Below are 27,630 nucleotides of genomic sequence, written 5' to 3' on the forward strand. Positions count from 1 at the left end.
AGGTTAGGTTGAGGGCAAAAGGAAGCAGGGGATTATTGTTTGTGCTTAAGCGGTGTGTGGATGTGTGCGTGTATCAGTAACGTGTTAAAGCAGCATATCAAAAGCGTTGCCTTGTTAAAATTTTATTTATCAATACCTTTTTTTATTTTTTCATTTTTTGATAAGTAAATAGTATGTAAATAATGTTTGGTTATTGAATAAACTTATGTCAGTATCAATCAATGCGCAACATAACGATGTGTGAAGGTACTTACGTCTTGGCGCATTTTTAAGAACACTTCTGTAATCATCGTGTCTCGGTACCACTTTTAATTCCGTTGTGGCCACGGCCTCGCCGACAGAGCTCCTAGCTATAACCTCTATTTTACCAGTGTCGTATTGTCTAGTTTTAGGTATATCGAAGTGATACATTCCGTCGTACGTTAGTTTGTATCTCGAACCCTGTAATTATGAAATCACTTAATACCAATAAGGTTAACATACAAATAATAAACACAAATATATGAGTAATTTTTTTACATTAACAATGGTGTTTCCATTGATCAACCACATGACGCGTGGTTTAGGATGACCGGTGACGCGGCAGCAGAATCTTGCCCACTCGCCCTCTTCGACAGTCACTGGTTCGGGACGACTTACGAAAACAGGCGCACAACGCTCTTTAGTCTCTTCCACTTTCTGTTCTGGTGCTCTGATAACAAAAAAAAATAGCTCAATGCAATTATTTAAAGCTTTGTACAGCTCAGAAGATCGCGTTTTAAAATTATAAATATTAAATTAAATCAGTTGATATAAGGGATTCTTAAATAAGTTTGACTTTTAACACTGTTATCAGTTTGGCAATAAAATAGCAGATATGTTATTGAAATACTTACACCTGCCACGATGCTTCCATTTCACGAATCTTCTCAATACTCTTCATATGTTTGGGTAATTGTGAGTCGTAGACAATTCCGGGTTTACCAGCCGTTTTAATTACAGCCCTAGTTTCGTCCATACCATACAAATTAGTTGCGCGGCAAAGGTACTCTCCGCTATCCTCGGGGTAAACCCACCCGAAGTTCATTGCAACATAACCAAAATCGTAGATGGGTGTAAAGCGATTTTCTAAAAATAATCACATTAGTAATTTTTTAAGTATTTCAAGGGAATTAATTTGTATAAAATCTTATACAATAATATCTTACTGTGTAGTAGCGGTTTTCCATTGAAGAACCATTCAACTTTCATATTAGGATCTCCAACTGGTGCCAATTGACATTCGAATTTGGTTGATTCCATTTCAACCAATGTAGTTTGACTCTGAATTTGAGTGACAAAACGCGGTGGTTGTTTCTTATCGGCATCGTAAAGATCGTCCTCCGTCAAAAACACTTCAGATGTGTACTTTTTGATTGTTGCTTCCATTTGCGTTAAAGCTTCGGACTTCTTCATACCCCTAGGTACTTGATTTTGCAGTATAATATCGGGTAGGCCTGTGGTGAGAGACAATTTAGCAATTAATAACAATTTAATATAAATTGTGAATGAATAATTAAATAGAAATAGATACAAACTTTTGCATGACACAGTTGCTTTAGTTGTATCTTCGCCGAAGTCGTTGACCGCGCGGCAAACGTATTCGCCAGAGTCCTCAGCGTATACATACAAGATATCGAGCGATACAAAGCCCATGTCGTACACAGTGCGGAATCTATGACCAGATGGCAACAGTTTTCCATTTCTGTACCACTCGATACGTAATTTGGGATCTTCCTTAGGTTCCACACGGCATTCAAAGCGTATGGATTCAGATTCCTCAACAGTATGAGATTGTATTTGCGTTATGAATCTTGGTGGTGAGTTAATAAGAGGTTCCTCTTTAGGCACGTCACTAATACGACCTCTTTCCAATTCCTTAATTTTCTCGCCGCTCATACCTTGAGGTAACTGGGATTCTAGTACAATGTCTCGTTTCGTACTGCATGTTATCTTAGCAGTTGTTGTTGCTGATCCCCATTTGTTGGTAGCTCGGCAAGTATACTCGCCTGCGTCACGAGCGTAAATATAATCAATATCAAGAGCGACGAAACCAAAGTCATTTAGCATATGGACTCTAGAACCAGTCGCAAATGGTTTACCGTTGTGGAACCAATCAATTCTCATTGTTGGATCACCTACAGGTTCGACTCTGCAATCGAAGTGTATCGGCCCGCCTTCGGGAACATCGAGGTTATCTTTAATTTCAACTGTAAACCTTGGCGGGTTTGGTTTTTCATCCTCGACAGTGATTTCTTCACGTTTGTACAGTGTTTCTTCTAATTTTTGAATGCTCTCTGTTCCCGACTTAAAGTGGGATGGAAGTTGTGGTTCGAGTATTATCCCCTGTCGGCCTTTCACTTGAAGTTTGCAGGATACGGTGGCCTCTCCATGTTTGTTAGTAGCTTTGCAGGTGTAAAGTCCAGCATCGCGTTGATAAACTCCACCAATTTCTAATATAACGAATCCAAAATCGTTAATAGTTTTTACTCTTGAGCCTGTTAAGAGAGCTTTTCCATTATGGAACCATTCAACTCTCATGCTCGAGTCGTTGACAGGAATTAGACGACATTCAAAATGAGCCGAAGAATTCTCTGACAAAATAAGATCAGACGGCGTAGTAATAAATTCTGGTGGATTACCGCTCTCCGCTTCTGGTGTTAAAGAGTCCACAGTACCAGTGTATCCTTCAAGAGCAGCAATTTTATCAATGGTGCCTTCCATTCCTTTAGGTAGTTGTGAATCAAGAATAATGTTCCTCTTTCCTTGAACTTTCATAGTAGCGGTCGTAACAGCTTCGCCGTAATTGTTGACCGCCCTGCATAAATATTCACCAGAATCTTCGGGATAAGTAGGTGATATCTCAAGAATAACAAAACCAAAGTCACAGAATGTTCTAAACCTTGAACCGGCTTTTAGAGATTTACCATTCCAATACCACTCCACCTGAATTGTAAATAAAAAAGTACTATAAGAATGCAAATTAGGAACGTTAATATTTATACACCAAATAAAATAACGTAAAAAAAATTTAACGCTAAAATAGGCACAAGATTGTATTTTCTTACCTTCAAATTGGGATCATCAGTTGGTGTGAGACGTGCTTCGAAGTGAGCGTTCTCTCCTTCTCTTAGGTTTTCAATATTGGACAGTGGTACTGTAAATACAGGCGCCTTTCCTCTTTCTTCATCAACCGTTGTTTCTTTCCTGCGTATCATTGAATCCTCCAGTGTTTGCAGTTTTTCTAACCCTCCTTCCATGCCCTGGATAAAATTATTTACATTATTTTATGTTAAACATTCCATAAATCGATTTAAAAAATCTTATGATAAGTTACACTTTATTTTAAAATTAAAGCTTTATAATTACATCGAGCAAGTATACTAAAAAGAAAATAGTGACGTTTTTTCTAAAAATACGGTAATATTTAAAGATTGAATTGAAAAGATAGTTTTTGACCATCAAGTTTTATTTATACAATACTAGCTTTTACCCGCGACTCCGTCCGCGCGGAGTAAAAATTAGAAAACGGAGTAAAAATTATCCTATGTCCTTTTCCTGGTTCTAAGCTACCTGCCCACCAATTTTCAGTCAAATCGATTCAGCCGTTCTTGAGTTATAAATAGTGTAACTAACACGACTTTCTTTTATATATATAAGATGCACTTACCCGCGGTAGTTGCGAGTCCAAGATCAAATTCTCCTTTGAGGTACACTTTAGTGTCGCTTTCGTAGAATCTCGTCCCAGCTTATTGGTGGCAATACATTCATATACTCCGGAATTTTCTTCATAGCAATACAATATGTCTAAGATCACGATTCCAAAATCGTGGAAAGTTCTATACCGATGGCCGTGCGGTAACTTCTTACCATTATAGTACCATTCTACTTTCAGATCAGGATCGTCCACAGGAATTAATCTCGCCTCGAAGTGAGCGCTTTGGCCTTCGACCAATTTTGTTATGTCTTCTATTTGTGTGATAAACTTGGGTGGCTCCGCAGATGCTGGAGCAGGAGTTTGTTGTTGAGCTCCTTGGAGACTTTCAAGCTCTCTAATCTTAGCCAATGAATCAGGCTGTAAGCTGTCCAGGTAAACTCCTCCTTTACCATAGCACGTGATTGTAGCTTTAGTGAAGTCTTCACCGTATTTGTTGTATGCTCGACAAACATATTCACCTGTATCGTGATTTTGGGTATATGATATATCTAGAACAACAAATCCGAAATCTGAAACTGTTTTTATTCTGGTCGAATGGCGCAAAGGCTGCCCATTGTGGTACCACTCTATCTTCATATCGGGATCATCAACCGGTACAACGGTACACTCGAAATGAGCTGATTGACCATCTTTAAGACCGTCAATGCTCTGTATGTGTGTTGTAAAGCGGGGTTTTTGACCTTTGCTTTTATCAACACATACCAATTTACAACTAATTTCAGCTTGACCCCATTTGTTGGTTGCTCGGCAAGAATATGTTCCGGAGTCCGACTCTTTTGTTCCGAGTATTTCTAGAACGACCATTCCAAATGCATAAACAGTGCGGATTCGATGACTCGCTTCAATAGATTTTCCATTATAGAACCATTCAATGACCATACTTTGATCTCCGGTAGGGATGAGAGATGCTTCATAATGTGCAATTTGACCTTCGCTTATATCAAATATATCTTGGAAGACTGTTGTGAATTCAGGCGGTCTTCCAGTATCGTCGTCTGGCTTGGCACTTGGCTCTTTGTGAAGAGAATCTTCGAGATTTTGAATCTTCTCCAATCCCTCGGCGCCTTTAGGATGCTGAGTTTTCCAAATAAGGTTTTCCTTGCTTGTGCAATATACAGTGGAAGACGTGAATGCCTCACCCTTTTTATTGTAAGCTTTACATGTGTATATACCACTGTCTCTTTCATAAACATCAATTAAGTCTAAAGTTACAAATCCAAAGTCATTCGTCAGTTTAAATCTTGAACCTTGCTCTAAAACTTTTCCATTGAAATACCACTCCAATTTTAAGTTAGGATCATTTTTCGGTTCAACTTGGCCTTCGAAATGTAGGGCTTGGCCTTCAACTAAATTGTTTTCCGGAGCTATAGGAACTATCCATTCTGGAGCAGGATATTCAGTGTCAGGCAACGACGGTCTTCTACCCTTGGCAAGCCTAGCCTCTTCAGCTTGCTCAACCGCCTCAAGACCTGCCTTGCCTTGAGGATGTTGGGTATCGAAGTAAATATGCTTATCACCAGTACATCTTAAGGAACCTGAAGTAGTTGCTGAGCCCTTAGAATTAGTGGCTTTGCAAGTATAAATTCCAGAATCTTCTTCGTAAGTGTGCGTTATGTCTAAAGCCACGTAGCTAAAATCATGAGTGCTCTTGTATCTTGTTCCTGATGGTAGAGGCTTGTTGTTAAAGAACCATTCTACTTTAAGAGTAGGGTCTCTCGATGGTTCTACATTGCATTCAAAATGAATGTTTTCGCCTTCTTTGCAGATAATGTTATTCAAATGAGATATAAATACCGGTGTTTCATACACAGGTTCTGGAGATTCGGGCTTTGCCGGTTTAGGTTGTTCCAATGCTCCGATTCTATCCAATGATTCTGGATGAAGAGACTCGCCAAGTAACCAATGTCTGTCTTCGATTTTAAGAGATGCTGTTGATACTGCTTCTCCCATTAGATTAGTGGCTTTACATGTGTAAATCCCAGAATCGTCAATCCTCAAGGAATTAATAGAAAGAGTAACCAAGCCAAAGTCAAATGTGCTCTTTAGTCTAGATCCAGTAGTTAAAGAAACACCATTCTTAAACCACTCAATTCTCAATTTCGGATCAGTTCGTGGTTCTACTTGAGCTTCTAAATGCACATGTTGTCCTTCGACCAGTTTATCATAACTTTGCAAATGCGTAGTGAAAATAGGCGCCTGTTGTACTCCTGTATCAATAAACATTTCAGGCACTTTATTCATAGCTGCTTCTTTCAGTTGTATCTGTTCCCATGCTTCAGGTCTCATAGCCTGATCAACAATTGTAGATTTTGTTTTCACCTTGAGTGACGTTGAAGATACTGTACTGCCAGCTCTATTAATTGCTTTGCACATGTACAAGCCAGCATCTTCAGCAACCACTGAATTTATATCTAAAGTGATGAAGCCGAAGTCATGTGTAGTGCGGAATCTTGAACCTAAAAACATTTATCGTATTTTAAGTTCATGTTAAATTTACGAAAGATTTTATTTAATATAATCAATTAGTATCTAATAATAGCTTACCCATCTTAAGTTCCACTCCGTTAATGTACCATTCAAATCGCATGCTTGGATCACCTACAGGTACAACACGTGCTTCATAATGAGCATGTTGACCCTCCCAAAGTTCTGAAGGGCCGGTAAGTACTTGTGTAAATATAGGTTTCTCAAATTCACGTTCTGGTTCTTCTTGCTTCTTAGCTTGAGGTTCCTCCAACCTCTGTATTTTCTTCATTCCTTCGGGGTGCTGTGTTTCCATTTGAATTGCTGCTTTAGCTGTAATTTAAAAAATAATAATGAAAACATTAAGAATACACCAAACAATTTTATATGTGTAGAAGGATAAAGTGAACAATATTCTTTTAAATCTTATTTTGTACGTACTTTTAATCCTCATAGCGGCAGTGGTAACTGCTTCTCCCAACAAGTTGGACGCTCGGCACATATATACACCTTCGTCTTCATCACGCACATGAGTTATAGTCATAGACACGTAACCAAAATCATGAGTCTTTGTAATTCTTGAGCTATCCTCAATAAGCTTTTCATTACGGAACCATTCAACTTTGAGTGTTGGATCACCAACTGGAATAAGTCTGCAGTCGAAGTGGGCTGTTTGTCCTTCTTGTATGTTGTCGATGTTTTGAAGTGGTTGAGTAAACACAGGTCGCTGCCGAGTAACCGGTTCAGGGATTTCAGGACGTTTGAATGGTTCTGCAGACTCTAATTCCTTAATCTTCTCTAATCCTTCGGGACGTTGAGATTCCGATATGATACTACCTTTTGCGGTTACAGTCATAGATATGGCGGACGTACACTGTCCCAAAGCATTAATAGCTTTGACAGAATACTCTCCGGCGTCTTCCGGTACGCAATGTTGAATATCCAGTGACACATAACCAAAATCAAAAGTGATATGGAATCTAGAAGCAGATTGCAGGGCTTTTCCATTATGATAAAATTCGATTCTTAGATTGGGATCATGGACTGGCTCAACCTGACATTCGAAATGAGCAGTTTGACCTTCATAAACATGAGTTGTTCCTCGTAGCTCTGTGACAAAACGAGGTGGAGAAATTTTAGGTTCTTCTACTTCAATTCTAGAAGGATGCCCTTGAGCTTCAAGCTGCCTTATTTTCTCTAGGCCGTTAGGATGTTGAGTGTCCAAAATGATGTTCCTGTGCCCTGAAATAACGACAACAAAAATGAAGTCAAACAAATAGCAAAATAATGAATTTAATAATGCATTGTATATCTATTAATAAAATAATATCTTACCTGCTACCTTCAACGTGCAGGTATTAACTGCCTCACCAAGTTTGTTTGTTGCTTTACACATATATGTTCCAGAATCTTCGCTATATGTGTATAATATATCCAAAGCAACATAACCAAAATCATGTGTCGTTCTAAATCTATGGCCAGTTTTAATTTTTTGTCCATTGAGGAACCATTCAATCTTGAGATCAGGATCATTGATCGGTTCTACTCTGCATTCGAAATGAGCCCGTTCACCTTCTTTAAGGTTCTCTAGGCTTGTTAAAGCTGTCAAGAAGACAGGTCTTTGACCAGGCTGTTCCTCCTCTACTGGCTTTGGTCTTTCGTATTTTTCGAGTTCTTGAATCTTTTTAAGTCTCTGCTCATCCATAGTATCCAAATACAATGACTTCTTAGCTAAAATTACACAGTACTCATTTAAAAAAAAGTTCGATAACGTAAGCTACAAATTAATTAAGGCGATGATCTCTAAAACACGAGTTTCTTTTTTGAATGTTCAATACTTACCATTTACTCTGACAGAGCTTGTTGTAACTGCTTCACCCACGGCATTGGTAGCTTTACACATGTATGTGCCAGTATCTTCAGCATAAGCATACAAAATGTCCAATGCCACGTATCCAAAGTCATATGTTGTTTTAAATCTATGTCCCTGTTGAATTGGTTTTCCATTACAGTACCATTCAACTCGCATTGTTGGGTCATTAACCGGTGTTAGAGTGGCTTCTAAATGTACTGGTTGACCTTCTGGAACCTCAGCATTTTTAATTGGTTTACCAAATTGGGGCTTCTCAGCAATGAAACTCTCGTCGTGGGTGACACGCTTATATCTGCTCTCGTCTTCTAAATATTGTATTTTTTCAAGTGCACTTTCATGTTGCGTTTCTCGTATAATTGATTCTTTAGCTATAAAAAAACATCAAGTTATTTTTTTTTCTTCAAGAGTAAGATATTGGAATAAAAAATATTGGAATAAATATATATGAAATTAACTTACATTGAACATTTAATTTAATTGATGATACGGCTTGACCTAAATTGTTGATTACTTTACAGGTGTATTCACCAGAATCTTCTCCATAAACTGTGAGTATATCAAGCGCCGCAAAACCGAAATCATTTGCGGTGCGATAGCGATGACCGCTTTGTAGGACCTTTCCATTGAAATACCATTCTACCCGCATATTAGGATCTGGATAAGGTTCAATACGACATTCATAGTGAGCACTTTGACCTTCAATCAGTTTTGTTGGTCCATTCAAATGAGTAACGAATCTAGGTGCTTGGTTGACTGCAACTTCCACATCCTCTCTGCGTTGGTAACGAGAAGAATCTTCCAATTGTTGAATTTTCTCCAATGCACTCTCGTGTTGCGATTCAAGTTGAAGCGATGCTTTAGCTAGAAATGAACATACGTAAAATTATGAAATGTTGACCAATAAACTTTTTAAGAATAAATAATGTCATTATTTATTTACTTACATTGTACAAAGAGTGTGGAAGAGGTCACAGCTTCTCCTAAGTCATTAATAGCTCGGCAAGTGTATGTACCAGAATCTTCTGGGTTCACGTACTTCATGTTCAGCGCAACATATCCAAAATCGTGCATTGTCGTAATGCGATTAGCTGAAAAGTTAAATTTATATTAATATAAATTTCAAATTAAATAATTTAGTATGAAATCATATTTAAGCGGAAATTTATTAAAACTTACAGGCTGTTATGGGTACACCATTCCTCAACCATTCAACACGTAGTTTAGGATCACCAACAGGAATAAGACGAGCTTCAAAGTGTACAGCCTGGTTTTCTGCAACCCTGATATCTCTCATAGGTGTAGTAAAAACGGGTGCTTGAGTTGTAAATTCTTCTTGTACGGTAGATTTTTGATGTCTAGATGTTTCTAATTGATTTAATCTAGGAAGAGCACCTTCATGTTGTGACTCTAAATAGATAGATTTCTTGGAATGCACTATTGCGGTGCCAGAAGTGACGGCCTCGCCTAAAGCATTAATAGCTCGACATTTGTAAGTGCCTGAGTCTTCTGGTAAACACGACATAATATCAAGTGCTACAAAACCAAAGTTATTTGTCTCAGTAAATCTTGAACCACTCTTCAAAGGTTTGTTATTGTGATACCACTCAACCTTCATTGTTGAATCAGAAACGGGTATAAGGCGGCATTCGAAATGAGCGCGTTGTCCTTCCTTTATTTCAACATTCTTAAGAGATGTTGTAAATATTGGTGCCTGAGTGGTAACTTCATCGACTACATCAGTTCTTGAATATTTCGAGCGATCTTCCAGAACTTGTATCTGTTCTAGACCAGACTCATTTTGAGTAGCGCGAATAATATCGGCAGTACTACGGCAAGTTAATTTGCAACTAACTTCATCGCTTCCAACGAGATTTACTGCCCTGCACGTGTAAACTCCTGAGTCCTCAGCGATCAAGTCGATGATGTCAAGTGCTACGTATCCAAAATCATGTATAGGTCTAAACCTATGACCTATGGTTACCGGTTGACCATTCTTAAACCATTCGACCTTCAAATTAGGATCTGTTACTGGTTCAAGTTTGCATTCGAAATGTACGTGATGTCCTTCTTTGACGTTTTCAATGGACTTTGGTTTTGTAACAAAGCGAGGCTTAATATTATAAGATTCATCGATCACTTCAGATTTCTTATAACGAGAAGCATCTTCCAGGTACTGAATTTTTTCTAACCCAGAGGGATGTTGAGAGTCGAAAATTAAGTCTTTCTTAGCTAATACACGCAAAGCACATGAAGTTACTGCTTCGCCTAATTGATTTGTCGCTTGGCAAGTGTACACACCTGAATCTTCGGGATAAACACTTAAGAGATCGAGAGCTACATAATCAAATTCATAGGCGGGCCTAAACCTATGTCCCGTTTTAATTGGCCTACCATTACAGAACCACTCAACTCTCATAGTCGGGTCACCGACAGGTTGTAACCTGCATTCTAAATGAACATTAGTTCCTTCAATGATTTCAATGTTATGTAACGCCCGAGAAAAGTGTGGAGCTTGCATTACAGTGATATCTTCTTGTGTTTGTTTAGTTCTGCGAGCAGAATCCTCTAGTTGTTGGATTTGCTCAATGGCTTGTTCATTTTGTGTATCTGTAAGTACATCTGATCTCTCTATTACACGAACCATTGCGGAAGTGTGTGCAGAGCCCAAGTGATTAACGGCTCTCACCGTGTATTCTCCTGAATCAGCTGATGTAGCGTGAATAATATCTAGAGCTACGAAACCGAAATCATAATATGTTCTGAAACGTGATCCAACTGTAACTGCTCTTCCATTGTGGAACCATTCAACCCTCATAGTTGGATCGCCCATGGGTTCTAAGCGGCACTCCAAGTGAATATTTTTACCTTCAGATATCGGTTGTGGGTCTGACAATGGTTGAACAAAGACTGGTTTTGATTTAGAAATTTCTTCAATATGATACATTGGCTCCACGAATTTAGATTCCTCGATTTGTCTAGTCTTTTCATACAATCCGCGATGAATACTTGATGTGTCGATGCTCGATCGGGCTGAAAGAACAGACAAATTATTAAAAAAATGAAGGGACATGTAAATAAATTAATTCATCATTTATATTTTGCTTATACCTTATAAAGCGATATTTAAAAGAAATACTCACTTTCGACAGTCATCGATGCACTTAACTGTGCTTCACCGGTAGCATTACGCGCTACAACAGTATAAACTCCAGTATCTTCTGATCTAACTCCAGCAATGTCTAAAGCAACATATCCAAAATCATGATAAGTTTGTATGCGATTAGCAGATTTAATTAATTTTCCATTAAAATACCATTCCACAGTCATGGTCAAATCGCTCTGAGGCTCTACTCTCGCTTCAAAGTGAGCACTCTGGCCTTCTACTATTTTATTAGTGCCTTTTAATGGACCCAAAAATCGAGGCTTTTGCTTAATTTGTGTCTCTTCTTCCGTGCGTCTTGAGTATTTGCTAGAATCTTCCAAGTATTGAATTTTTTCTAAGCCTCCAGGATGTTGAGATTCTGCTATTATATCTTTCTTTGTTATTATGGTGAGATTAGCACTTGTAGTCGCTTGACCGAGTGCGTTATACGCTCTACATGTATAGTGACCAGCGTCATGTATTGTCACTGATTTAATAGTTAACGCAACATATCCGAAGTTAAAGAATGTAGTTATTCTTGAACTTGCTTCAACAGGGCGTCCATCTTTTAACCATTCCACTTTTAATGTAGAATCGCCTACTGGTTCTAAACGAGCTTCAAAATGAGCAAATCCACCTTCCTTCACATTTATTTGATCTTTTATTGGAGTCTTGAATTCTGGTCTTTGGGTACTTTCCGGTACTTCCTGATAATATTTCTGATGTTGTTGTTGTTGATACGCTTCCAACTGTTCAGTCTTTTCGATATATCTTCTTTGCTCTGGGATGCCGAGATCTGCAGTAACGGTACTTCTTGCTGCTACCCTGATAGTTGCTGTACTGATGGCTTCGCCAAGTTTATTCACAGCCCTCACTGTATACGAACCTGCATCTTCAGCCCGTAGGTGCATGATGTTAAGGGAGACGTAACCGAAGTTGAAGATTGACGTGATTCGCGAGCTGGCTGTGATTGGTTTGCCATCTTTGTACCATTCAACTCTCATAGTAGGATCACTTACTGGAGTAAGCTGCGCTTCAAAATGAGCGTTTCTGCCCTCTTGAAGCTCGCCAAGATCTTGCAAAGGCCTAATAAACTGCGGCCTTTGAGAAATTTGTTCTTCAATAGATTCTTGGTGCTGGTATTTTGAGTAATCTTCCAGCTGTTGTATGTATTGCAAACTTTCTGGATGTTGACTTGTCCTTTCAATGGTTGCCCTTGGTGTAACGTGAAGCATTGCTTTAGTTTCAGCTACACCAGTGGCACTGACAGCTCGGCATGTATATTCCCCGCTATCTTGAATGTTAAGACTGAGCATATCCAAAGATATATATCCAAATCGAAATACTGACGTAAACCTAGAACCTGCAAAATGAAGTATGAATGTGATATGGTATAATGAAATTCCAGTTATATAATTATTTTGTTTTATTACGTTTTATCTCTTATTATGATAGGTTGTTGAAAAATTGAATAAAGATATCAAAAAAGGATATGTATAATTAAATTGAATAATATGTATTTAATGACAATACTTACTAGCTTCTATACTTTGTCCGTTCCTTAACCATTCAATTTTCATGGAAGGATCGCCCACAGGCTCTATTCTTGTTTCAAAGTGAATTTTTCCGCCTTCCATCTGCGTCACACTCTTAAGAGGTATTATAAACTGCGGTGGCGGATAAACTCTGTCTTCTTCGCCTGGGGGAATGTATGGGCGTGCTCTTTCCACGTGTCTCAAATATATTATTTCGGGTCCAGGAGCAGGTCTGAAACATTTTGTTATTTTTAATTTTTTCTAACAATATAGATATTGTAATAACTAAATAAGTAAAGTATGTTTACTTACTCTGGGTCAATAATTTTTGTCGGTCGCGGTAAGTGTAAGCGTTTTTGCTCTGGCGGAGGCTCTTTCGGCACTTCAACGTAGAGCCTAGCCCGAGTAGCGGTGGAGCCTGCGACATTTTGGGCCGTACACTGATACCATGCCGCATCCGACGCCTTAGCTCGAGGAATGTCCAGTGTCGAGGCCCCACCGTCGGTATTAATTCGTAACTCTGCATTGGGTATAATAGCTACGCCATCCTTCTGCCAAGTGATGCGTGGTGTAGGTGTGCCGACAGCTCGCGCGTTAAGTACAACTGGCTCGCCCTCGCGAACACTCAATGTGGTGAATCTTTCCACAAATTTGGGCGCCACTACTTGTTCTTTTTCAATTACATTAAGTCTGCATTGAAAAGATGTTTCACCGGATTTGTTCCGCGCTACACACGTAACTACACCACTATCACTAAGATCGACATTTGTAATCATAAGAGCGTGATTTCCAGATTCGTTCACTAAAATCTTATGATTATAATCGTCTCGTATTTGTCTATCGTTAATGAACCACGTGACTTCTGGGTAAGGTCTGCCAGTGACGCGGCAATCGAATCGCGTCATCTTGCCTTCTGTTACATCACGATCTTGGCAGACTCTTACAAATTGCGGAGCAAGAGCTTTTTCGGTAATTTCTATACTTTCTTCTGTCGCAGATTTTTGACTATCAATAACATACTGTGCTTTTTGATCCTGTACATAAGTTTCTGTGGGAGACTCGACAGCAAGGTACGCTGACGTGACAATGCATCCATTAGGGTTTTCGGCAAGTAATGTGTAGTGTCCTGCATCAGACTTCTGAATATTTCTCACCCTAAGCGTTGTGTGAGTATTAGTTGTAATTATTTCATGTTTGTTAGAATTAGTTATTCTCTGACCATTTCTGAACCAAGTCACTCTTGGTCGTGGATTGCCTGACAGTTGTACCTGGAATTGAGCGTCAGTTCCAACTTGCAGTTTTGAATTCCTTGGTTTCTGTCCTATTTTTGGCGGTGAGACTCCGCCTAAAGATTTGTCGATTTCAGTATTAATATGAATATCACTCTCTCCAACATATCGCCGTGTAATCGATTCTCGGAATGAGACTTCTCTTAATAGCCTGTACTCAAACGTATCAACTTTGAAATCTTCGATCGAAGAGAAGTCTGTGCCATTTGTGTAAGCCACTTTTTGAGTCTGGCGGGATTGTTCTGAAGAATACCCGTGTGTGCCATAAGACTTGTGCTCGACACTCTCGCTGACATGGCGATAGCTTTGTTGCTGTGAAGCCTGATGCGCTGGAACTGAAACACCCTCCGGTTGGATGTATACAGAGCAGATTGCCTCGCCGTATTGATTCCGTGCGGTACACGTGTACTCGCCTTCATCGCCGGGACCAATCTGCTTGATAAGCAACGAGACATCCCCGGTCTGTTCATTGTAATTCATACTATACTTATTGCATTCCACTAGCGGTGCCTTCTTTCTGGTCCACGATACTACTGGTGTAGGATTACCTCTAAGCTTGCCTTCGAACTTTGCATTGCCGCCTTGGGCGAATCTGGCATTTTTAAATATTTGTTCAAAAATCGGCGGAGATGGCTCTCCGGGTCTGCCTCCAGTTATGGGGATGCGATCACCGGCGCTCTCCACTGAAACAAGAAGAGAGAACTTATATAGCGCCATCGTATAACAAACTATGAAAAATGGCTATCCAAAAAAAACCTGTAATACAAAAAATATTTTTAAATGCTAACAAATTAAATTTATGGTAATAGCAAAGTTTATTTCAATAAAGCACAGCTAGAATGTTGATAAATAGTATTTGAATGTGTGGTAAAGGAAAGCATGCGCATCTAAATAGTTTGGCGAGGCGGCGAGGCGGTGAGGCAGTAAGCTCCACTCCTGCTACACTGCGATCCGGATTGGGGAGCGCGTGAGTCATTACAGAATACAGTGACGAGACGGCCGAGCTCTTTCGCGCGGCTATTTTAGTGTACACACTCGGATCTTGTTACAATCGCCATTTTAGTGAATCATTCATTTTTAATTTCAAACATCTTATTTTATCAACATTTCAAATAAAAATTATTTATGTTATGACAAACTGATAAACTATCATTAAATCAATAAATATGTTATACATTATTATAAATCAGAAGCTTGACATTTCTTAAACTAGATCGTACATAATAAAATAACTACTCCATACCACAAAAAATATCTTGAATAGGACTAGACTTGGGTCTAATTGGATCTGTCTTTGAAATATTCTATTAGTTCTACATTATTCCAAAAACCAAGCACAAAAACAAAAACGTAACAGGAATCCAATCTTAATCTCCGCGATTGCAATAAAGTACTCTATCCGTTTACCAGCAGACCTATTTAATTAATCAACAAAACCGATTTGTACATACGAGTTGTAGGAATGTTATGAGGTAAGTCGGTTTCGCTATTACGGTGCTTGTGCTACAAATCAGGAGTAGTATATAATTTTTCACCGTACGAACCGGTCTCCTCAGCCACGCTGCCAATACGACCGGTTTCAGATGTCATCGTCCCTAAACAACTAACTAATTAATTAACCCTTGACAATATGAAATTAATTACATTTATATTTATAAGTATACTATTTTAGGTCAAGGTCATAAAAATACTATTATCGTGAGATTTGGAATTTTAAAATAATTAATATACTTTAATATGTTACTTCTTACCAATATTATAAATTGTAAGTTTGAATTGATGGATGTTTATTATTACGTATCTTCAGAATGGTTTGACTGATCTCGTTGATATTTGACAGATGTACTTTTGTGAATTAAAGTACCGAAATGGTATTACAAATCCAGTATAAAAATTACTCTCTATTTTCTTTGGTCTTTGCTTCACAAGTAAACGGATGAGGCAATTTCACTTATTTTGTTTATTGCGTGTCATTAATGTCAGGAGTGAATTTCTATGAAAGAAAAAATTTCATCTAGTTTAGATATAAAATTCCACTGCTGAATGATTGAATCACATGTCAAATCCTTAACGAATCGTTCGACATCTGTATCGTTAATTTTTGTAAATATAACTATTAGCTTGTTTCAAATCAAGGAAACGGCTGATATTTTCAGCAATGCGTGGGATTACGACGTCGGATCTTTGGTACGCCTGGCGATCCGCCAAACTCTTCTAGGTTGATCTTTATAAAATTATTACGATAATATTGTAGTGACTATGCCGAAAGAAAGTTACTGATCCGTGCAACTTGTTCTTTAAAACAATCTAAAATATTGAATACAAAAAAATTATCTAGCATTCGAAACTACGAGTAATATCTAAATTGATATGGTTAAAATATTAATATACTTCTGTTGGATACATTTATATGTTTTTTTTTTTTCAATGCATATATCCATGTGCCTGGTGCCTCAAATCAACGCAGATTTTTGAATTAATAATTTGTTTTAATAATTTTGTTAATTTTAATTTTACTAACATAGTTATAAGTATTAGTCTACTAACAATATATGGACTTATAATTGGTCTGAATTAAATAATTTTTCTTATATACCAACAAACTTCAAATTTGCACGTTTAAAACATAATTAAAAAAAGTTCATTTTTGTAACATATTTTTAAAAGATCTGTGATTATTATCAATAAGAACTGTTATTAATAAATCACCCGCTGTCATCTGTATGTTAACTGTACTAGTATCGGTTTGACCTATTCCGTACGCCATATGGTCACTGGCCCTATTAAACTTAACTAGAATCGTGACTATTGACTACTCTGGTATTCTATGAAATCCTTTATAATACTATCCGACTAAATTCATATAAATTGTTTCATATCCAAGCATCTGAAAGTTACTTAGACGTAGAGTATTAGAATGTTGTACATTTTATTTACATAGTTTTATAAAAATTATTTTTACTTAATTTTAATTGATCATTATCGTGAAAAAGTAGTAATCAGTGTTATTTCACAATTATAATACGTTACAGATAACATATATATAATATTATAAAAAATAATATAAATAAAATTAAATTCGAATGTCTGCATGTAATAACGAGAAAAAAAAATCTGTCCTCAAATCCGCTTTTATCTCGTATAATAACCGAATTGGTTGGACCGAATTTTGATGGGATTTGAACTGGAAAGTAAGTAAACGTAGGCTAACGTTTTTTTTTTAATTCGGCGCTAACGAAATCGCGGTAAACCGCTAGTAAGTAATAGAATATATATAGCTAATAATGCGACTTAGAACTGACAAAACCAAAAAAAATACACTTTCGATTTGCTTATAAAATAACACAATTTATTTGACGACGAGGAAAATATAATAAAAATCAACGGAGAAGGCTATCGCATTCTTAAAGCAATGCTTATTAGTCTCAGTAAATTACAAATTAGTTCTAGTGAGTTCCAGTGACACTTAACTGTTTTGCTGAGCTATGTTTAAAAGAGATTATAGTCGATGCTCGGAGAGGTGTTACGTGAAGATATAAAATGATACAGCACAATCCGCTGTTAACGGTGAAAGCAACGACGGTTAAACCGCCTGCAACAGTACTCAAGCTAGTTTCACACGAGGGCACAGCAGTTAACAGTAGGCACTTTAGAACTCCACTACAGTGAAAATTTTACGAATAAATATTCATACCTAACATTATTTTTACATAAAATAGAGTGTAATGCTACAAATAGACTACTAATTTATTAATTATCTCTGTAATCTATGTGTTAATCAGTACTGGAGACTAGCACGAAAAATTGCGAGAAAGTATTCGTAGCGTCATCGACAAAATTTGTCGTTATTTGTACGAGATTTGCCGTTGTAGTTTACACCCGATAGGTCGCTTTACAAATCTAATGCAAATTTTTTTCGATAACGCTATGAACATTTTCTATGCAAATTATCGTGATAGGCCCTCAATCCCGTCTGAGAGTGCGTTGAAACTCTAACAGTACTGCAATCTTTCATTGCTCCCTCATGTGAAACGTACTCTTAACACATTTGGACAATTCCGGTAAAAAGTTTGACAAGTTACAACACATTTCTTACAACATTGCACATTTTTAGTTAGAACTCGTCATTCCAATATTTTTTCCCCCACTTTTTCACCAATTATCATACAATTTAAAAAAAAAACTGGGAAAAATTTAAATACCATTAATTATTTCATTTTTTATTTTATATCTTTAGGTATAGAATTTTTTTAGTTTTAGTTTTTTTTTTTTAGTTATACGAGTGTTATTAGTGTGGATTTATTTGTGTGTACGAGAAGTTTCTTTATAATATAATTAATCCTTAACATGTTTTGTATATCAATATCTCTAGTTCGGAGATGCCCTTGTAATTAAACTCCAATACTAATTTTCAATGCCAAAAATATAAATTTGACAATATAGTATTAATCGTCATACTGCAAGCTGAAATGTAAATAACATCAAATAAATGTTTTTCTTGGCAAAACCCTTAGGTACTAAAATCATCCTACTGTAGTTTTATCTCAATGTATCCAATGGAACCCCGCAGTTACTAAAATTGTACCCGAGATTAGATTCAAAACGATCAAAATTTATATTATGAATAATCGTAGGTTTGTACTAACTGTAAAAAACATATGTTTTCGCAGTGGAAACTGACGTTAATTTTAGTGAAAGCTTAATATAGTTGCTGTTAAAAATAATATTAATTTTTACAGTAAATTATAACAGCTAGTTACCATAACAGTTTGTATGCGGATTATTTCGTAGTTTTTTTTTGTCTATCATAAAAATATACCGTTGCGATTTCACGTTTGAAATTTACATAAAACAAGGAAAGTAAGTAGAGTACGAGCGAATGTAACCAAAAGATTATATTTGATGCCTTTTTTTTCGCAGCGGGAGATAAAACGAGGAGCGAGGCGTAAAGCGAAACGGGGTACTGTTAACCCAGTCGTGTTTTAATGAGACTCACTGGTTCTATGTCTACGCGTTAAACGCAGCAACGACGCGAAGAGATGACCATCTAACTACCGACGTTGTCTTTGTTCATAGCTTATACAGCACAGGTGAAAGTCTTAACAAAATGAAATAACTGCAATGATTATACTAAATGTTTAACCAAATGAACGCTTAAGATTCTACATGTTTGTTTAAATAAATCGATTTTGAAATAATTCTGCGATTAATTATTATTCATAAAACATTGAATCAAGATTGAAACAGTGAAAACATAAGATTGTTCCACCAACATCTTTTTTACAAATACTAACGATGCTATTATTCTCTTGTTCTCAGTCACAAGACAAAATAGGAAAGCGATAAACGAGCGATGGCTATATACAATGTATCAACATAATTGTGAGAATATGTCACCGAGCGATCGTGAACTTCGTCATTTTAAAATGTCGCTAGACAATTTACCAAACTGACATCTTAATGAAGGGTTGTCTCGTCGACAATATAGTGCGTCAAACTTATCCGGCTCGTGTGACTTAAAGGAAACTAAAGTAGCCGTCTTCTCATGTCTTGTGCGATATTATCGAAGTTTGACTGTACGAGTATAATGTTATTTGATAAATAAACACGAAAACAACGTCATTCTCACTGGGCTATTTAAAAACTCTAAAGATTGTAAGTACTATCAATTATGACAGTTCAAACAAAACTGTTTAAAATATGAGAAATATTTCTTTTTTTATTTTTAGGATTTTGAAGTCAATCTTTCTCTAGCTAATAATACCAAAATTTCATCAAAATCTGTCTACGCATAGTGAAAAATTAAACTTCAATATAAGAAATGACGCAAGCAAATTATCCCAATACCTTAACGATTAATAAAATATCGTGAAATCACAGCTCAATGTAGTCCGATCTTAAACTGAAAAAATTCACAAACGGTCAGTGACATATCACCTCTACTAAGAACGTGACTTCTTTAACGATTCGATATTAATTAGGTATGCAATACCATATTTTTATTACTTCTACAAATAAAGCCCCAAAATCGTAATATGAATTTATGTCAGAATTAAAAACAAACATGGATTATATTTTTTATATATACCTAAGTTTAAATAGAAAAAAAACGACATAAGTAATAGTAAGGTTAGGTTTAGTTTTACTGATCTTAAATGTCACTGGTGCTAGTTCCAAAGATAAACTGTTTATATTAAAATATATGTTATTTATAATAGATGTATAGATATGCATAGTATTTTAACATCTCTTTTCCATTGTTTTTATTTTATTAATACTAATTGAAAGATGTGTAAAATTTGCAATGCTGTTGCAATACATTCTAGTTTGTAGATTTTTAACTGGAAGCATATAATTTTTCTTTATTTGTGTAATTATTAAATTTATATATTACTAATATTTTAAAAACGAATGTTTGGATGGATGGATCAATGTTTGTTTGAAGGTATCTCTAGAACGGCTCAACCTATTAAGTTTTTTTATAATTCCGCGTGGACGGAGTTGCGCGCGATAGCTAGTTATTAAATAAAAATAACACATAAAATTTACAAACGATAATTGTCTTCGTAAATGAGAATCATTTGTCATAAGACACGATACTAACTTCATGCTATTTAACTAAATAAAACATTCCAGTTGTTCAAACTTCTTTGTTTTACACAATAAATCAAATTATACGCTATGCTTCTACTTCAGTCATTGGAGTTGACATTCTAACTGAGCGACATATTTGCGTATTGATTTTTTTCTTTCAAAAAGAACAATTTACTTTAATATCTTGTAACATATAGGAATATTAGACTATGTACTTTTCTAATTTTAGAACTTTAACCAAATAATAATTCTAACCAGCAATTTACTGTTATACGTATTTAAAAAAGGTTATTATAAATGACCGTTTTTGAACTTAGTCATCTTCGCGACCCAATTTTAATAAGATGACCTAATTCCGAATTTATCATCCTGTCCGCATTTAATAAAGTAAAAAAATTCCGATTTTTTATAGAACATTATCTCCAGATATATGCAGAAACAAGAAATAAATTATTATTTAAATATAAATAAATATAATTGAAGCATACTCTCTATTTGAAGGCGTTTTCTTCCTGCGTCTGCGATGTGGATGATGTTTACATTTAGTTTTTGCGCCGCCACCAACATTATACCGATGTTCACGCAACCATACACACGTCCGATCGATTTCTTATTTTCATCTTACACGTAACGCTATTCCATATGCATTATACTGCATCATATTGCGTTTACTGTTTGTATTTTTTAAACATTGGAGGTAAAAAAATAACCTTCAAAGTATACCAACGTTAAAATCTAATTAACAACAGTCGACCTAATTTCTTCATTCCGAAGCTTATTTTAAGAGAAATTAATCCTTGAATGGGAACGTATTTGTCCCGAACACCATTTATAGGTACGAGTTTAAGCCTTATAAGTAAGCACATTTTAATGTGTGAGTTCGCAGCGCAACCTTAATGGCGAGACGACTGGACTCGCGCGCCGATAACGCCGGCCGGTCGGCTATTTAACATTTAAATATTGCATAAAAAGTATCGAATCGGAGTCGAAGCTGCACCGCAACTATTTCTGCCTCGGCTCTTTTTACCACTGCGAGAGTTCAGCGTTCATATTTAATAGTGCCTATTGTAATGCAATTCGCATTTAACAACACAAAAACCTCAAGCGAAGATAGTGCGATTATTTCTTTAAACGTTGGTAATAAGTAAATGGTAGTGAATATTTGCGGGTGCGCATTCCTGTGGGAAGGCGCGACGCGAGGGGCGCCCGGGGCGGTCGGGACGCGCATCGAGCGCGAGCGGCGACCGCCCACGCACCCCAGAATAGCCGCACCATCTCGCTCGCGGTGAAAATCGCCATGCACAAATAAAGTTACGCACCAGGAAACCAAAGAAGAGGGCGGTTCGCAAGCACAGCTGAGCCCCACCGCGACCTCTCACCCTCCACACTCTTTACATTGACATCAGTTCGCAGGAGCGTTGTTAGTTGTAGATAATGTCACGGGTTAGATATTGAAGGTAATATGTAACCCGTAACATCATAAATGGGTCAGTAGTTTAATAGAAAAATAATAAAATATGTGAGTTGAGTACTAACTTCGTTGCTGCGTGAGCATTTGGTGTGTGTAGTGGTGCTCGGTGCGCTGCACGCGCTCCTGCTGCTGCACCACCCGCTGCTCGCTGCGCTGCTCGCTCCGCTGCTCCGACCACCTCGACTGCTTCTCCATCGTGCCGCGCGCCGCAGCCGCACAGCCGCACAACGCACAGAAAATATAATAAAACTCTCACTCGACGCTAATGTTTTTTATCGTTAAACTCGTCTCGGCGGTCGCCCAAAATAAATAAACGCCACTGCGAAAAACTTATACTAGTCCACGGGTTCATTTAGCAGAAGTCAAGTCATTATAACCCAAGTCCCAACAACCAAGACGTCGGTCGATTGCGAATAGTTAGCGGACAGTGGCAACGTGGCGGAGTCGGCGCTGCGCATGCGACGCGCGGCGGGGAGCGGCGCGACCGAAATACGACGAGTTATTTCGAGCGCACGCGCCTCCCGCGCGCTCCTCCCTCCTCTGCCCACTCCTCCCCTCACCATCATCCCACCATCCCATTCCTGACATCCTAACCACTTCAGCATCAGCACCCTCAATTTCTGAAAGTGCAACTAATTAAGAAAATTTATATCAATTTAATTGTCATTAGCACTATACCATTTGAAGACATTATAAATAAATTATCTAGCCATTAAATCGCGATACATTTGAAAAATAAAACAGCTTTATATAGGTACAATTTTTTGAAAAATAGTGCTTATTAATTACATAAAGTACTAGACTTTGAAGATTAAAAAACGATTTCAATCTATAAAATATACTAATCCTATAAATAAAATAATATAATCCTAATTCTTCACAATAACCTGCCAAAGTTCCATCAAAATCACACATATCTGATTATTGTAGTTATCAGCTGTCGTTCAGAGTTAAAAAAATACCTTAATTAGCAGCCTATGTGTTCTTCCAGGCAGTGTCAAATCATCGTCTATGCCAAATTTCATAGAGATATTTTGAGCCGTTCTGCAGATACCTTTTAACATACATCCATCTATAAAAAACATCCATCTGTCTAAACTTTCGCATATATAATATTAATAAGAGTAAGATTAGTGAGACTTTATTCCAAATATCCAAGAATGCGTCATAAAAATAAGAACAATTTGTTAAGATGAAACTTGTTCATATTGATTCACCGAGAATGTGGTTGCAAGCTGACAAAATTAATTCTCACTCGTAATCGCGAGATCAGTCATGAACGTGACGCATATAAGCGAGCTATTTTCAGATTGAAATACAACCCAAGGGTAGGATGAATTATACTTTCCAATACTGAGTACCACAACAAAGAGATTGCAAATTTCTGCCACTCACAGATTTTTTTTACTCGTAGAGTACCTATTCTAGTCTACACTGAAGACTAAACTATAATATACTATATACTATATAATAACTTAGCTTATATATTATGGTAAGATTATCAAATATCAAACAAAGGGCTTTCTAAAATGTCAGAGACAGTTTAAAAGAAATAATAACTTCCGCTGGGAGCTTTCGCCCAAAGCTTTGTGCGCGCGGTATTAAAAAATAAACTTAGTAAGTGTGTAATCTGTTCATCAAATTTCATCGATATCCGTTGAACCGTTCTGGAGATACCTTCTAACAAACATCCATCTATAAATCCAAACTTACACATTTTAATATTAGTAAGCTAAGATTATAAGACATTATTTTCACTTTGGCATTACTTTACCAGATTGAACTAATGTAAATTTTGACTCTCATAGTCGTATAAAAATGACTATGGCTAATATCAAATTGGTTGGCTTAATCCAATGAAACTAGTTCATTGAAATGCAAATTTTAAACTTTCACGCTTGTAATTTCTATACGAAATGCTCATTCATACAATGCAACGTTCATTCACATTCTCATGGGAGCCTTTTCCAGTCGTCAAATTTATAACGCAATAGGAAAAGATTACTTAATGTCGTGACAATAAAAACGGTGTCAGTCTACATGTGATATGGCTTTTGCTCGTAGCGTGCAGGTTAGCGAGAACTTCCGGATAGCTTCACAAATCTAATAAAGGTGCGTTTCCAAGCTGCGTGATTCTTCAGACGGACGCGAACGCCTGTACAAACCATTTTTCTTATCTCTGTTTTTTAAGAGCATGAGAGGAATGTCAATATATTTTTGTAAAAGTTCGTAAGACAAATGCTAACGGTTCAAAGTTAATGACTTGAAACGATTCAATGGTCCAACCGAGGTAAAGTTTGAACGGCATCCGTGCGAAAAATGACGCACTGTGGAAACGTGCCTTAACTGCAACAATAAGACGAACGAATTCATATTTTTAGTTCATCACACGATGTTATGTAATTGAAATTAATATAACAATGAAACGAAAATAGTAAAATTGCGGTGTTAACATGAATCTTTGGATCGTTTTAACCATCATCAAAATGAGGTGCACAAGCTGAGTTTCGCGCGCTACTCATTTAACTTTATCGTTGCTTATTAAAACATGTTGCACAATCATACAGATAGATTTTTTGCCTTGAAGGGTAATGTTTTTTTAAAGGCAAGATGTTTTACATATAACTTGTGAATTTTGATCGCATGTAGCTTGAACGAATTTGTACTGTGAGATGTCAGTCGATTCTTATTCTTCGGGCTACTTTTTTAAATCAATTCATTACATTCTATTTTATCAGCCTGAAGTCGTCTATTTCTGTATGTAAGCCTACTTTCAACATCTAAAATTACATCAAGTAACATTTATTTTCGAAGTACAGAGAAATAATTCACCCAAAGAAAATAAAGCAAACGTAATAAAATGCAATGATTGGATTTAACGTAATGCTGAAGACGCATGCCAGTTGCCAGCACCCGCTTGCTTGTAGGTGGTCGATATTTTCGGCGAAAAACAGAAAAACAAGCGAACATCGCCCACGGACGAACAAACTCTCCTCCGACAACGCTGACTACAACCTGTTGGTATTCAGTGAGTAACCGTTTTGCGCAATACAGGTATTTTATTTTCAGGTGCCAACGCAAACGATCTCACGCTCTTTACCTGAAAATTTTCATTTGAGGCACACATTATTCAATCATTTTTACAACGAGACATGTTGACCTACATTGTAAATTAGGTTATGAAAATATTTTCTAGAAAAGTTCTTAGAAGTTTAATATTTAACGGGGGTGGCGTTGTAGAAGAAACTGCTGTGAAGTTGCATTGCAGTAATACTTGTAACGAAACATATTGTTGTCTTAGTTTTTTCAGGGGCTTTGACTGACAAGTAGACAGAACAGAGTAATAATAACGTAACATATGCCTTACAAGTATATCGATGTTTTATATATAAGAGAAGGGGGTCAAATGAGCTGCGGTAACACCGAGGTGTTCATAGACGCCCATCTGCAATAAAAGAGGAACCACAGAGGCGATGCTGACTGTACAGATGGAGATACGCTCGCTTCTTGAAGGACCCTCTGTCATACTGGTTCAGTCTGTCCACAATGCGGCTTTTCGAATTCCAGTGTTGAACTGAACAGTGCCATCTATCCAGGTGGTGTAGATGGTACCTTGCAGTCTGTCTGGCTTATATATTTTTCTTTCTGTATAATTGAAAATCAATATCTGAATATTAGTCCTAGACACGCTCCTGAATCATTGATAAGATTATCATGGAACTTTAATGGGACGGTTCAAAGTATCTCGCTTGAGTATATTTATTCCGTTGAAAAATGAGCTTTATTTATTTATATTTTGATTTGATTCTAAAAGAGGATGTTATTTTAATATTCATGATAAATATTAGGTTCATCTAAAAATACCGCGAAGAAAAACGAATACTTTCAAAGACAATGACGTCACTGTTAGTAACCATGAATAATTCTTTGAAACTAACAAGGTTATGTTTTGGATTACGAATCGAGAGAGTCTTACATAGTTGCAATGGTATGTAACACGATCCCAACTCGTGAATATGTAGTGGTTTTAATATAGATTTGCTTTTATTAATACATACACGCCTCACCTAGTGACTGGGCGGTATCGTACAATCCGTCTACCTGTGCGAACGGAGAACGAGCCAAGCATTCCAAAATAGAGCTGGAGTAAAAATACACAAACATCTCCAGTTTCTCTAGTACAAGTACAATCGATAAGTGAATTTTCACTTTTTAATTTGTTTTTCTTAATAATTGTCATTGTTGTTTTTCTGACAGATGAAAATGGAAATTATAAATAGAACACGTAACCATCTCGTAATGTAAGGTACTGGGCTACGGCCAAATGTCTCGTCATAAATAAAATGAGTCTAATAGATGACTAATTACCTCTTAGCATAGCAAGAGTGGTCATTTATTTTAACATATTACTGTAATTAACATTTATAAAAATGCTCGCTATCCTAGTAATCCTCATATCTTAAATATAATAAAATTTTGCTTAAATTATTATTTACAAGCTGATGATGACATGGATTGCACAATATATACTAATTAAAAAAAAACAGCAGTAAAAATGTTAGGTGGAGCCGCGCTTTCAGATTAAATTGACACAGGATGTGATGCTTTTGAAATAATCTATAATCGCAAACTAAAAACGTTGTCTTTTTTTGCATGTGCATCCGTCGTTCGTCGATTAAAGGTAGACAACAAATCTCCAATGGAAATTAAAATTACCGCTTTTAATTTCCATCAACAAACGCATTGATAATAACACCTTGACCTTCTTATCGTCTCGTGTTTGCCTACTATTATGTGTATTTTTTAACATTAAGCTAATTAATGATTAACAGAGCTATAGTCAAGCATTTAATTTGGCACATCGGGAGGAAGAGTCGGCTACTCGTGCCATATTAAGCGCCATAACTATATTTGATGAAAAATAGTACCTATAGAAATGTTTTATGTGTAATAATGGGTAAAAAACAGGAAGAAGACGCGTTAGACACACAAGGAAGTCTTGGTTGTTTAAAATGTAGGAGTGGATTACTACAGAAAGCGCAAGCGTGCTCGTGGCGTCGCCATTATCCGTAGGAGGAACGGAGGGGTTTAGTGGGTATGGTGAGAATCCCACATCACAACCGTGTCCATCGCGTGGCGCGGGGTATGCATAAAGCAATCCCCTATATAATTCGCAATGCTTATGATCATTAAGCTTTCTATTGTATTGTTAAGCCATCAATAGGTTATTTTTTAATACGACAAACAACAAATTGATGAAGATATCCAATGTTTGGAAAACTTGGCAACATTTTATGTATTAAGAGAAACAGTAATAATAATACCAGTTTATACGGTCGTTTTGTTTTACCGATTTTAATTGCAACACAGCTGCTGCCAAAAGGTAATAAATCCATCTTCGAAAGGAATCGATATAAGTACTAAAATATTGATTTCATTATTTTGTGGCCGCGCATCATGAAAAGGTCAAAATTGTCTAGCTTATATAAACTCTCGTCGAGCGTCGAAGGCACAGGGGTTAAGCACT

General features: G+C 36.8%; 1 protein-coding gene across 5 annotated transcripts in view; it reads right to left on the reverse strand.

Annotated features, from left to right (window-relative positions):
* LOC106717044 (titin-like) overlaps positions 1-22,585 on the reverse strand; it is an 88,085-nt gene extending 65,500 nt beyond the window's left edge. For 3 of the 5 annotated variants that reach the window (XM_045686032.1, XM_045686031.1, XM_045686030.1), the window contains exons 1-18: positions 22,169-22,584; positions 13,062-14,721; positions 12,752-12,981; positions 11,213-12,577; positions 9,249-11,102; positions 9,017-9,160; positions 8,532-8,933; positions 8,042-8,440; positions 7,535-7,930; positions 6,641-7,441; positions 6,281-6,532; positions 3,689-6,192; positions 3,087-3,281; positions 1,557-2,964; positions 1,188-1,475; positions 876-1,107; positions 520-691; positions 255-441 (exon numbers count right to left, since the gene is read on the reverse strand). In XM_045686032.1, coding sequence (XP_045541988.1) covers positions 255-441; positions 520-691; positions 876-1,107; positions 1,188-1,475; positions 1,557-2,964; positions 3,087-3,281; positions 3,689-6,192; positions 6,281-6,532; positions 6,641-7,441; positions 7,535-7,930; positions 8,042-8,440; positions 8,532-8,933; positions 9,017-9,160; positions 9,249-11,102; positions 11,213-12,577; positions 12,752-12,981; positions 13,062-14,721; positions 22,169-22,298 — 12,619 coding nt within the window. In that variant the 5' untranslated portion in view covers positions 22,299-22,584. Of the gene's footprint in view, positions 1-254; positions 442-519; positions 692-875; positions 1,108-1,187; positions 1,476-1,556; positions 2,965-3,086; positions 3,282-3,688; positions 6,193-6,280; positions 6,533-6,640; positions 7,442-7,534; positions 7,931-8,041; positions 8,441-8,531; positions 8,934-9,016; positions 9,161-9,248; positions 11,103-11,212; positions 12,578-12,751; positions 12,982-13,061; positions 14,722-22,168 lie in introns of all 5 variants that reach the window. The other 2 variants (XM_045686034.1, XM_045686033.1) reach the window with 2 other exon arrangements.
* Positions 22,586-27,630: the final 5,045 nt, after the last annotated feature.

This window comes from Papilio machaon, chromosome Z (assembly GCF_912999745.1).
Source record: "Papilio machaon chromosome Z, ilPapMach1.1, whole genome shotgun sequence".
NCBI lineage: Eukaryota > Metazoa > Arthropoda > Insecta > Lepidoptera > Papilionidae > Papilio > Papilio machaon.